The 13436-nt window shown below is 46.8% G+C and overlaps 1 protein-coding gene across 5 annotated transcripts in view; it reads left to right on the top strand.

Annotated features, from left to right (window-relative positions):
* BDP1 (BDP1 general transcription factor IIIB subunit) overlaps positions 1 to 13436 on the top strand; it is a 2223165-nt gene that overhangs the window by 974103 nt on the left and 1235626 nt on the right. For all 5 annotated transcript variants that reach the window (XM_069627521.1, XM_069627519.1, XM_069627520.1 and 2 more), the window contains one exon: positions 7098 to 7351. In XM_069627521.1, the coding sequence (XP_069483622.1) occupies positions 7098 to 7351 (254 nt within the window). The remainder of the gene's footprint in view (positions 1 to 7097; positions 7352 to 13436) is intronic.

The following is a 13436-nucleotide window of genomic DNA, read 5'->3' as shown; positions in this document are numbered from 1 at the left end:
TCGCGGTCGAATATTAACGGTAGTAACCACTGCCACCAGCCAGAAACTTTGGAGAGAGGGACTGGACGGTACCCCCTCGAAAATGAACACCAGGGAAAAACTATTGACCCTTTCCAGTACCTCCATAGTAAAATGGGTTGTACTGGTTTTGTTCATTACTATTGACTAGTAAAGTCAGTGGGGACTTTACATGCCCTGGGAGACAGTAGTCAGTCCCAGGGTATGGAGTCTTCTGTTTGGGGGTCGATATGACAACCCTATGTTACTGCACTGAAGGTGCTGTGTAACACACATGTAAAAGATTATTCCTGTGAGAAAAACTCTATAGACCATAAGCACACAAGATAGCCTAAAACACACACACACACTAGCAATATGCCTAAGAGTGGGAAAAAAAAGTCTCACTCAGCAGGAGAAAAAAATAAACCCTTCAAATCCAGCAAAGCTGCTGGGGACTCTATAGGTAAGGGGAATTAGCCTTAGAAGAGAATTCTCCCTAACAGGCTTGACCCCACAGACCATGCTGAACCAGGCTATAGGAACCTCATGGGAAGAGTGATAGATTTTATGGGGTGGAAGTCAGTGTCCCCAAGATATGACCAGGACGATTTAACAGATATTATTGATGAAGGACCTCAAAGACCCAGTCCTTCCCTTCCACAAAGCTCTTGAAAAGAGAATTATGACAAATTGGTAGACACCTGAATCTCTACCAGCTGTAAATAAGAAATTTGTAGGAAGGTATAGACCTGCTCCCTCGGATCTAGAATATTTATCTAAGCATCCTTCGCCTGAAAGTTTGTAAATTCAAGCTGCGACTGCGAATAGACAGTCTGCTTATCCCTCTATGCCCCCTGACAGGGACGATAAAAAGATTGATGCCTGGGCGAGGAAGGCTTTTACTTCTGGTAGTATGCCCTTAAGTCTACTAATGTGACTTGTACATTAGCTAGGTTCACTTAGACCCTGTGGAGCTGTTTAGATGCAGCGGCTGAATACATCCTAAGAGGGTGAGGAGCGGGATGATTTCCTGGCGATAAAAGGATGGGAAGGAGGCTATGGAGGAGTCCCTCAAGTCAGGACTGGATACTGCAGAGTGTATAAGCAGATCCACGGCATCTAGCGCAGTCTTGCGTAGATTTGCATGGCTAAGAAAATCTGGTTTTGCATCCGATGTACAATCCACATTACTTAAAGGGATGGTCTAGTAAAAAATTGTATTTAAAAAATAGATAGACCACATAAAAAAAAATATACTAGCATCCTCCGTTTTAAAACTTCCTATGTAAAATTTTGAGCTTTTCAAGCTCAAAATTCGAAAAAGCAAGCACAGGGGCGCAGCCATTTTGTGAAATGGAGGCCCTCCTGTGCTGGCTTTTGCTTTTGCGGCACTAATGAAGGAAAAGCCAGCCAGCTGTAGTAAACAAAGTCTACCGCTGGGTGGCTTTCCCTTCATTAGTGCCGGGACTCGGAGGACGCGGACCGGAGACCAGAGCAGGAAAGCTGCAGCTGAATCTCGGTAAGTGCTATTTATTTTTTTTACAAAAAATAAGCACTAGCTGCGTTTTTTTTTCTAAGTTTTCCGGGCTGGAGGAGCCCGGAAAACTTAGAAATAAAACCGCAGCTTTAAAAAGGTTGTATTTATGTTTGCGGTCGCTTTTGAAGCGACCGCAAACATAAATACAACGTTATTGTGTTGGAAAACGCTGCGGTTTTTCTTTCCAAGTTTCTCAGGCTCCTCCGGCTCGGAGGAGCCTGAGAAACTTGGAAAGAAAAACCGCAGCATTTTCCAACACAACCGCGTGTGTTTCTGCCTGCTGTGGCTTTCACTTGGGTCTCCGATGCTCGCATGGAAAAGCAGATTCAGGCAGACACAACGCGGTTGTTTTCCACAATGCCGCGTTGTCCGCCTGAATCTGCTTTTCCATTTGGGGCTCTCGGGCTCCCCGTGGGAGCCTCAGAGCCCCAAATGGTAAAGCAGATTCAGGCAGACACAACGCGGTTGTGTTGGAAAACGCTGCGGTTTTAAAACCGCAGCGTTTTCCAACACAATAACGTTGTATTTATGTTTGCGGTCGCTTCAAAAGCGACCGCAAACATAAATACAACCTTTTTAAAGCTGCGGTTTTATTTCTAAGTTTTCCGGGCTCCTCCAGCCCGGAAAACTTAGAAAAAAAACCGCAGCTAGTGCTTATTTTTTGTAAAAAAAATAAATAGCACTTACCGAGATTCAGCTGCAGCTTTCCTGCTCTGGTCTCCGGTCCGCGTCCTCCGAGTCCCGGCACTAATGAAGGGAAAGCCACCCAGCGGTAGACTTTGTTTACTACAGCTGGCTGGCTTTTCCTTCATTAGTGCCGCAAAAGCCAGCACAGGAGGGCCTCCATTTCACAAAATGGCTGCGCCCCTGTGCCTGCTTTTTCAAATTTTGAGCTTGAATAGCTCAAAATTTTACATAGGAAGTTTTAAAACAGAGGATGCTAGTATTTTTTTTTTATGTGGCCTATCTATTTTTTAAATAACATTTTTTACTAGACCATCCCTTTTAATATGCCCTTTGACGTCTTGAGGTTGTTTGGCAGCAAGGCGGACAAGAGCTTGGAGAAGGTGCAGACCTCGAAAGGAGCAGCAAATTCACTCAGTGCTGCTATAAGGCAACCTCAACAGCACTCTTACGCAGGGTCATTTTCATGGAAGAGTCCCCCTTTTCGCTTCTATTTCTCTTTCGGAAAAGGGAAAGAGCAGGCCAGTCAGAGGGGACAACAAAGAAAACCGTTTTGTGGTGGAAAAGGGATAGGTGCTAGATCAGCCACAGCAGTGGCTGCTACCTCCTCAGCCACTGCAAAGCCACTTTGAGGCCTTAACCCACAAGACCCCGGTGGGAGGCAGAATCACTCAGTATTTGGATGAATGGCTGGGCATTATGTCGGATGCCTGGGCACTAGAGATAGTGACTCCCTGGTTACTGTCTTCCTTTTCATCAAAGGCCTCAAGATCACCCACCTGGAGCCAACTCTGTAAAAATTCTAGACCCGCTCCTTGTGCAGGAGCTTTTAACCCTGCTAGAGAAAGGTGCAGTAGAACATGTACCTGTAGGGGAAAGGAACAAGGGTTGGTACTCCCCTTATTTTCTCATTCCCAAAAAGGACGGAGGATTGAGACCCATCTTGGACTTGAGAAATTTGAACAAATTCCTCAGGCAGGACAAGTTCAAGATGGTGACCGTTTCTCAGATCCTTCAGGCTCTTCAGCTTCAGGACTGGCTGGTTTCATTGGACCTTCAGGATGCTTACTTTCATGTGCCAATCCATCTCAAACACAAAGTACCTGAGGTTTGCAATTGGCGGATCTCACTATCAGTTTCCAGTTCTGCCATTTCGGCTGACCTCCGACCCGAGGGTCTTCACCAAACTAATGGCGGTACTAGCAGCGGGTCTCAGGAAGGAGGGGATTCACATCTACCCTTATCTGGACGATTGGCTAATCAGGGCAAGTTCACCCGAACTGGCCCAGGGACATCTGGCCATGACCTGTCACTTCCTACACAAATTGTGCTTCTCCCTCAATTAAAAGAAGTCACAAATGATTCCGAGCCAAAGACTCCTATTCATCGAGCGGTCCTGGACACCACCTCAGGGAAAGCCTCGCCTCCAGAGCAAAGAGCTCCCCACATTCTGCAGATGGTAACAAAATTTCAGAATGCCCAAAATCTACCGGCGTTCGACTTCCTAAGGTTGCTAGGCGTTATGGCATCCTGCATTTTTCTGGTGCCAAAGGCACGACTGAGGATGAGATCCCTTCAATGGGCCCTCAGCATTCAATGGTCCCAGTTTTCAGGGGTGATGTGAAATCTTCCACAAGTCCCGTCCAAGGTGGCTCGAGATCTCCTTTGGTGGGCTCACAAGGAAAATATCCTCAGAGGGGAACTTTTTTGGCAACCATGGCCGGAGATAACGGTAGTGACGGACGCCTCACTCACAGGGTGGGGAGCCCACACCAACCATCTGACAATCAGCGGTCGTTGGTCTCCATCGGAGTCCAAACTACACATCAACCTTTTGAAGCTGAGGGCAATCAGACTAGCGCTGAAGGCCTTTCTGCCCTCTGTACAGGGAAAGAATGTCTTGATAATAACGGACAACACAGTGGCAATATACTACCTCAACAAACAAGGAGGCGTAGGATAACTTCCACTGTGCAGAGAGGCAATGCAGCTCTGGTTCTGGGCAATGCAAGAAGGAATCTCTGTTGGCAGTTCACCTAGCCGGAGAGCTGAACACGGCAGCGGACGCTCTGAGCAGGCAGGGCACAGTCTCCCACGAGCGGGAGTTAGCTCAGGAAGACCTTCAAGAGGTCTTTGTACTAGTGGAACCCCTCAAGTGGATCTGTTCGCAACCGGGGCCAACCGGAAGTTTTATCTGTATTGCTCAAGGGAATTTCCCTGAGAGGAGCTCTAGGGGACGCGTTCGTAGTGGACTGGATATATCCACTCCTTTACGCGTTTCCTGCAGTCCCCGTGATTCCTCATGTAATCAGGAGGTTGAGCAAGTTCAGGAGAACCCTGATCCTAATTGCCCTGGACTGGGCCAGGAGGACGTGGTACCCAGACCTTCTGGACATGTCCATCTGCACTCCAATACGTCTTGCACAAAGAGAGGATCTTCTCTCGCAAGTGTAAGGTCGGGTTCTCCATCCAGAGGTCAAAACACTCAACCTTCACGCCAGGCTTCTGAGAGGTTGAGATATAAGGATTGGGACCTCCCAGATGACGTTATGGAGATTTATTTTGCCTTCGGCCAGAAGGCCAGCAACAAAATCCTTATACCGGTGTCGTTGGAAGAAATTCTGTAACTGGTGCAGGGATAAGAATGTGGATCCTTTTCAGTGTACCACTCCCATGGTGCTTTCCTTTCTTTTACATTAAGCCAACTCGGGGATCCAAGTTGGAACTATTAAAGGATATTTGGCAGCGCTATCTATCTTCAAGCGCTCCTCAGAAGAAGTTTCATATTTCAAAATGCCTTTGGTTATTCAATTTCTTAAAGGGTTAACAAATTTGTTCCCTCCTACACCATTTCAAGTTCCCATTTGGGATTTAAATTTAGCTTTAAAGTTTCTTATGTGTGCCCCTTTTGAGCCTTTACATTCTTGTCCTTTAAGTCTCCTAACTTTACAAACTGTTCTACTAGTGGCTCTAACTTCAGCCCGCAGGGTGAGTGAGTTGCAGGCGCTCTCTTGCAAGCCTCCTCACACGGTTTTCCATAAAGATAAAGTTGTTTTAAAGGTCAAGCCTTTTTTCCTACCTAAAATAGTTTCGGATTTCCATCTGTCACAGCAAATCACTTTGCCATCTTTTTATCCTCCTCCGCACGCTAGTAAAGAGGAGGAGAAATTTCACAGACTAGACCCCAAAAGGGCTCTCAGTTTCTGCATATCTAGACTGGAAAGATTTAGACTAACAGATCAGTTGTTTGTCGCTTATACTGGACACAAATTGGGCCTTGGTGTGTCCCAACAAACTATATCCAGATGGCTTATCCTAGCAATATCTTAATGTTACAAATTGGCTGGGAAGGAGCCTCCAGATGTTTTAAGGGCTCATTCAACCAGGGGCATAGCAACTTCCCTGGCTCTCCAGCGGGGTGTCCCAGTGCAAGATATTTGTGCTGCGGCCACTTGGTCATCAATGCACACTTTTGCAAAACATTGTTTAGACACCACTTCTTACCATGGAGGCCTTTTTGCAAAAGCCGTCCTTCATTCTGTTTATAATTGAAGAACTATGGTACTCCCTCCTCTTAATTACAACTGCTATGGGAGTCTATCTAAGATGAGGAATACGTGGGAGGGCACAATCCATTCGAAGAACAAGTTACTTACCAACTGTAACGTTCTTTCGACTGGATGTTCCTCCCATGTATTCTTCATCGACCCTTCCAACCTCCCCCTCCGTACATTTCTTACGCTTGTTGCACTTGTACTTCCTTAAGAGCCTGACATCTGCCGACACAAAATACAACTGATGCGACCATTAACATCTAAAAAACAGAACTGAACCAACGGGCGCGGCTCGAGCCATTTATGTGACGATGTCGTCCACACTCGACGGCGACCTTCTAGGGACCAAACTACGCGGCCTTGAGCACGGCGCCCTCTGGCGAAAAAAATTCTGAAAGAAGCAGCAAGCTGACGAATATATCTAAGATGAGGAATACGTGGGAGGAACCATCAAGTCGAAAGAACGTTACAGTTGGTAAGTAACTTGTTCTTCTGAGGTGTGGTTAGGGTAACGCACCACTGCTACCTGTATCGCAGCCTGACACCACATCATATACATTTTTCATTTGAATTTTATGATGCATTGAGAAGGGAACCTACAGAACGAAATGCCCCACTTAATATATCCAGTAAGAGCAGCACTTCCCTGCATTTTTAGCCTGGACCTGTATGTATTTCATGTAGACAGGGCTCAGAAACCATTCCCAAGCCTCATCTTACTTGCACTGTTCTCCCTGAGGCCGATTTAACCTTCCAGCAAAATGCTCCCCTGGATAAAGGCAACCATTGCAGCAGTAGTGTTGAGTCCCTTTGTATAAAAAGCTTCTGCGTGCACACTCATGCAGTCTCTGCCACACAGCACTTCCACCTGGAGTTAAAGCTGCTACTCTAATTATGATTGGGTTTCTTGTGTCTGGTTTTGGAGATACTTGTCATTATTGGACTATGTAAAAGCCTCAAAAAGAACTTAATTGCCATTTCTTGTTCATTTGTGAGTGTCCACTCCAGTGTCTGTGGACCTCTTAAATGTAAAATGTTTGCGACCGTCTGCAAAGATACAGCCGTGTCTGTGCTGTATGTGACATGATTGGAATGGCTAATTGTGCGGTCACATTTCCTATGTAGAATATTTTTTTCAAGTACTTTTATCTTTGCTGGTAATTTGAGCTATACATTTAAAGTGAAACCTATGAACCATTAACTTTCACAAACGTTCTATTGATAACATAGGACTAGAAGTCCTCAAGACAAATGTCGGAAGGAGAGATAACTAACTATTCTCGCATTTCTTTTCGCTGACGCTTGTAATGTTGTTATTTTAGCATACAGGTGGAGAAGAGAATAATCTTTCAAAAGCCTCTAAGCTTACACAAAATAGCAAAGCGAATTTGCTTTCTGTGAGCAAGAGTTCGAAAGAACACAGTCCTGAAACAAGTCCTTTGCACTCTGGAGAATTACAAACACACCATGAAGACAAATGCTTGGCTACTTTTGAAAAGTCACTGGACCATGATGATCAAACTGCAATTTCAAAATCTCCTGGTAATGGGAACAAAGCTACACTGGAGGATAAAAGGTATGAGTCAAATTATTTTGTCTTGAGTTTACTTAATTGAGGCTCTGTGTATGATGCTCAGTATGCATTAATACATAGGTCAATTCTAAGTGGGTACTCTAAAACAGTAAAGAAAATGCATGCTATTATGCCACTGTAGCTAACAAATGGAGAGTGTGTACAAACCTACTTTAGAATAAGAGTTGTAGGGTATGAGTGTACAGGCAGTTTTACCACACCACAAGGCTCTAGCCAAGGAGTAAGTCATTTTGTCGCAGTGGTGAATACAATGCATTTCCTCCTAATTCCTTTTTTATTGGACTGAAGTTGATGGCTTCAAGCAAACATATTCTTGCCGGAACTGGGGCAGGAAGCAGATATCAGATCACTGTCAGATAGTTCTGCATGTAGTAAAACACATCTTCTTCATGACCTGGCAGCTGGTGAATCTTTCCAGTGGAGGGGCCGTTAATTGGTGTGGAATACACCAATGATCGACTTTAGTGAGGGACACCAAACCAACCAGTGGGCAGTGAGGATCAAATGTATTTTATATTGTCAATTTTTGTGAAAGGATCAGTGAAATGCTATATTCTGTTACCTCTGTGAAGTGCTCTGTTGCTTCTCGAAGCTAGGTCCGTGCTCCATAAATACCATAATAAGTTTACAATATTTGACTTTAGTAATGTGTGAAAAAAATTGTTAAATACTGGGCTACCAACATTACCAAGGTTTCTTGATGCCCTTACCCACAGTATATACTAGTATAAGAAGACATTTTCATGCTGGCTCTAGCAATATGTCCAATAATGCCATGTAAGAGGACACTCATGTCGGCTTTTCCCACAAACTATTGCTAGTGATGCCCCTATAGGAAAACATGTCCAGGCTGTCTACGGCATTATCCCCACATACTGACATGCTAAGGTTGGCTTTGCCCATGATATGATACAAGTCATTTATAACGGGCCTGTACTGTGTTTCTAGGCGCGACAAGACGAGGAGGGGGAAGACAAAGGGGAACAAAACAAACGATTTTACTAGCGCCTGGTGTCATTCAGATTGTGAAAGGGGAGGGAAAAGGAGAGGGCAAAGCAAAGCTCAAGTAGTTGCTGTCAGTTCGAAGTGCAGGAGGCAAGGGACTGTAGGGTTGCAGATTAAGACCATAGTGCATGGTATGCCCGGAGGCAGTGCATGGGACTACTGGTAGTAAAGGAGCCTGGTCCCCATAAGGTTCAGAGGGAGGCCAGGTAACCAGTTAGTGCAGCAGACAAGAACATTAGCAGGAGTGAGAGAGCGAGAAAGCAGAAGCGAAAAGGAAGGTCTTGAGTTGCTTCTGGAACATGCGGTAGTCCTGCTCAAGTTTGAGAGAGGCAGGAATGCTGTTCCAGAGGGCTGCCACCAGCTTAGGAGAGATCTACTCCCACTCTTTGCCTGGAAAAGTGTCTGACCCTCAGAGAGTTGGAGGTGGAGGAGCAGAGGGCTCGAGAAGGAAAGTGTTTCGGAAGAGAGAGTTGAATGTGTGTGTTCCCCATCTCCAGAAAACATTGTGGACAATGCCGAGGGTCTTTAACTTGATCCTTGCAGCCAACGGGAGCCAGTGGAGAGATTTCAGGGCTGGAGAGATACAATCCCTGGGTTGGAGGCCAAGGACAAGTTTCTCAGTCCTGTTATGGATTAGTTGCAGAGGCCACAGAGTAGAGAAAGAGGCTTTTGCAGCATTCCAGCCTAGAGAGAACCAGGGCTTTGTAGACAGTGAGCTTCTGGAGGAAAGTGAGAACATGCAGAATACCTCTGAGGAGGTGCACCTGGTAGTGGTACTTCTTAGAGACGTCTGTGATGTGAGGAGAGGAGGAGAGGGTGGAATCAAAGATGACCCCAAGGTTTTTTGCCTTGCAAGAAGGCGCAGTTAGAGGGCCCAAGGAGGGCGGCCAGAGTGAAAGAGGGAAAGCAGGAGCATGGGTCCCAATGAGCAGGATCTCCGACCATTCCTGAATCGCGGATTGACACTCGGGAATGAGCGAGAGGGGAGGCATAGGGGAGCCTGAAGGAGAGCAGAGTGTCATCCGCATAACAATGTAAGTTGGAGGAGCAGATGGAGATCAGGTGGGTCAAAGGGGCCAAGTAGAGGTTGAAAAACCAGGGTGAGAGGATAGAGCCCTGGAGCATGCCACAGGTAGAGTGAGAGAGGTGTCGAGAGAAAAGGACCAAGTTGTTCCTGGGAGAGTCTATCGGAGAGGAAGGAGGTCAACCCAGCTAGGGCCTGATCTGGGATGCCCAGGTTGTCACAGAGACGATAGATCAGGATGGCGTGGTTGACCGTGTCGAAAGTAGAGGAAAAATCACGCAGGTGGAAGACAGAAGGAAGGCTAGAGTCGAGATTTGAGAGCAGGTCCTCACAGGTGTTCAGGAGAGCAGTTTCCATGCTTCTGGCTGCTCTAAAGCCAGACTGATGGTCATTGAGACAACCAACAGATTTGGTATGGAGAGGAAACTGTGAGATCGCCAGCTTTTCCAGGAGTCTCCCCAGGAAAGGAGTGGTAGCGATCAGGTGGTAGTTTGCCTGAGAGAAAGGATCGGCAGAAGGCTTCTTCAGGAGGGGTGCACAAGGGGAGTGCTTTAGTGGGGAGGGGAACATTCCAGTGACAAAGGAGTGATTGCTGAAATCAGCCAAGGCTGGAGTGTGGATGTGGTCCTTGATGGTTCTATAGGAGTAGGGGAGTACCTGCTTGGACAATACTTTCATAGATTGGACTTGTCTAGAAACCTTGTCAGGGGTGAACACTAGGAAAGAGGAGAAAGGAGGAGGAGAGGGAGAGGCGGCTGGGGAGGAGCCAAGTGGTGGAGGTGGAGGGAGAGGAAGAGGAGAGAGAGGACAGGATATCCAGATTTTTAGTGGTGAAGTGAGAAGCCAGTGCTGTGCAGAAGGCCTGGGAGGGAACAGGAGAGGTGGCGACTGCAGCAGGATTGGCCAGCTCCTTCCAGATTTTGAAATGTTCGGCACTGTTGTTAGAGGCCACAGAGATGCATGCTTGGATGTAGGCTCTCTTGTTGGACAGGACAGAGTCTGCATTGCCTTTGGAGCAGGCGACAGGTCAGTTTGTGAGAGGTTGTGCCTGATGCCCTCCACTTCCTCTCGGCCACCCTGCACTTGCGTTTAAGGGTGGCGAGGTCGGATTCTTACCAAACGTTGCACTTGGAGGTGGGCTTCAAACTTATCGTCATGACTGGGGCCAGGACTTCAAGAGTGTTGGTGATAGAGAGATGCAGGTTGGAGAGGGCTGGATCTGAGTGCGAGTCAGCCGCAGGCATAGGAGGAGGCGAGAAAGTAGCGGCAAAAGCCTCCACTGACACGTGCTTCATGGGCCGGACTGCTGATTAGGTGGGTGGCAGTGCTGGGGTCGCTTCACCAAGGAGACAGACACCATCAGGTGGGAAGAGAGATGAACGTGGTCAGTCCAAGGGAGGACTGTTGAGAGCGGCATGTCAGAAGTAATGTCCCAATTCACTAATGCCACTGTAATACAAAACTTCCATGCTGGCTGTGCCAATATATGCCAGTAACCCCACCCAAGGACACACTCTTGTTGGCTTGGCCCATAATGCAGTAATAATGCCACTGTAAAGAAACACATTCAGGATGGCCACACCACTATATGCCAGTAGTCTCAACCAAGGACAGTCCTGTTGGACATGCCCATTATATAGTAAAAGACACACAAAAGGTATGCCCACACAGACTAGCAACTTTGGCTGCCAGGACCTTGTTTTCCCATCCCCATCCTGGCCCCCCTGCCCGCCTGCACACACTTTAAACATACACACTTCCTCACACTAGCATGCATTGCACATGCATACTTGTGCACTCATTAACATGCAGAATATGTTTCCCTTTGTACACACATACGTAAATATATAGAAAGTGTGTCTACACTTACCTGCTGTGCATCTCAACTGCCCAACACCACCCAATGAACTGGATAGACGCCTCGCCTCCAGGTCCACCATCAATTAATTTGCATCATGTATGCTGTCTGCTCTCAGATGAGGCAGTCTCCTTATTATCTACAGCTTGAACTTGGAAAGTTTTGGGTTCCATTGTGTACCCAACAAAATGTATGAAGCAGGGGACGTGCCCATGGTTAGTCAGCCTAGTCCCCCCCACATCATGCCCACTCACAGCCAGTCCGTAATTTCTGCACAATGGGTGAAAGGTATAAGTTTAGAATGTACTCTTAACTTAAATCTCTTTGCCAAGGAGGCAGGCAATGCCCTTGCACCCAAACACACCATCGGCCACTCATGATAGAATTATCCAACCTGCCAGTGACCTCTCCCACTTTTTTGGTTCCATTTCTCTTGCTCTCCTTTTCTACCATGCTGCGCTCTCTCTCTCTCTCTCTCTCTCTCTCTCTCTCTCTCTCTCTCTCTCTCTCTCTCTCTCTCTCTCTCTCTCTCTCTTTCTCTCTTTCTCTCTCGCGCTCTCTCGCGCTCTCTCTCTCACACAGTTCAGCTTAGTTACAGGGTACATGGATACATGAAATGCAGGATGAAATATACAATAGCACATCAGTATATACAGTGTAAATTACATGGTCAAGTAGCATAGAAATAAAGTGAGCGCAATAGAAGTGGACTAGCACATAGTAAGCGAATCAGTAAACAGAGGGTGGGCTTCAGTGAGGAGCGTCAAGAGGGTGTTAGTCAGAGTGATTATTTGTCCATTTCTTTTAGCCAGTAGGTCAGATTCTGTCCGAATTTAGAGAAGGGCTGGGGTTCTCTGATACCGGGAGGTAGGGAGTTCCACAGTTGCACAGCCTTAATTGGGAAACTGTGTCTTCCGATAGTAGAGAGTCTGAATCGTGGTACTTGGAGGCAGTTAGAGTTGGCTGTTCTAGTCGATCTGGACAATGTTTTTTTACAGATTCTGTCCGTGAGGTATGGCGGTGCATTATTATTAAGGCACTTGTGGGTAAGGGAGGCAATCTTAAGTTTGATTTTATCAAAGGTGGATAGCCATTTGTGCTCTCTTCTTGTAGAGGAAATATGCTCATTTCTATTGATCTTAAGTGCTGCTCTCAGGGCATTGTTCTGGAGAACCTGTATTTTATGGGTAGTCTGTTTATTCGCTTCAATGTAGAATGCGTTACAGTAATCCAATTTGGAAAGTATGACGGCTCAAGAGAGCGTAAAACAGCTGTCGGAGAGGAATTGTTTACTGGCTCGAAGTTTGCATGTGTATGCGGTAGCAGAGGCTAAGAAGTTGACTTGTTTAGAGAAGTTCAGGGTGGCGTCTAGGTAAAAGCCTAGGGTCTTCACTTCCTTTGCTACTTTTATGACAAATGTTGCCATCAATGGTGAAGTTGGCATAATCTGGGCTAAGTTTGGATGTGTGGGTCGGGGTGCCTAAGATAATAAGCTGTTTTGTCGTTCAGGCATAGTCCATGGGTGGTCATCCATGCCTGAACGACGCTGTAAATTCTATTCACCAAAGCCAGATAAGCAGCGTAATCTCCTCAAAGCGGAAGGAGGATTTGGGTATCGTCTGCATAGTTCGTGTAGGCGATACCCAAATAGTCCATTTCGTCGAAGAGGGGCTTAGTGAATACATTGTAGTGTAGGTGACACACAGGACCCCTGTGGTACACCGCAGGTTATAGGGATAGGGTCTGCTGAGGCCGAAGGAGACTAGACTCTCATGGTCCGGTTGCTCAGAAAATACTCGACACAGGTTATAGCCTCCTTAGAGAAGTGAGCTGCGGAGTCTAGATGGCTGCATAAGACTTTGTGGTCTCTCCGCGGCAGGGGCCTCCCTCTGGAACAGCCTTCCTGCCTCCCTGAAACTTGAGGAGAACCATCTCCGGTTCCGGAAGCACCTCAAAACCTTCCTCTTTGCTTCTGCTTTCTCTCTCCCTCTCCCCTGCTGAACAGCTAATATTCTTCACTGAAACTGCACTGATTCTGCAACTGGACCACTCTTAACGGCCTCGGTCCTGGGCCCAGCCACTCTCCACTTGCACTGATGCCCTGGAACCCCTCTGCACTGCGGGACTGTCTCTGTATCCCTACAGCCCCCCCCCCCCCTTTTCCAGCACTTGTTCTGCAC

The sequence above is a fragment of the Ambystoma mexicanum genome, chromosome 6p (genome assembly GCF_040938575.1).
Source record: "Ambystoma mexicanum isolate Mex_15411 chromosome 6p, UKY_AmexF1_1, whole genome shotgun sequence".
NCBI lineage: Eukaryota > Metazoa > Chordata > Amphibia > Caudata > Ambystomatidae > Ambystoma > Ambystoma mexicanum.
The sequence above is the reverse complement of the archived record's forward strand: the minus strand, read 5'-3'. Positions and strand labels throughout refer to the sequence as shown.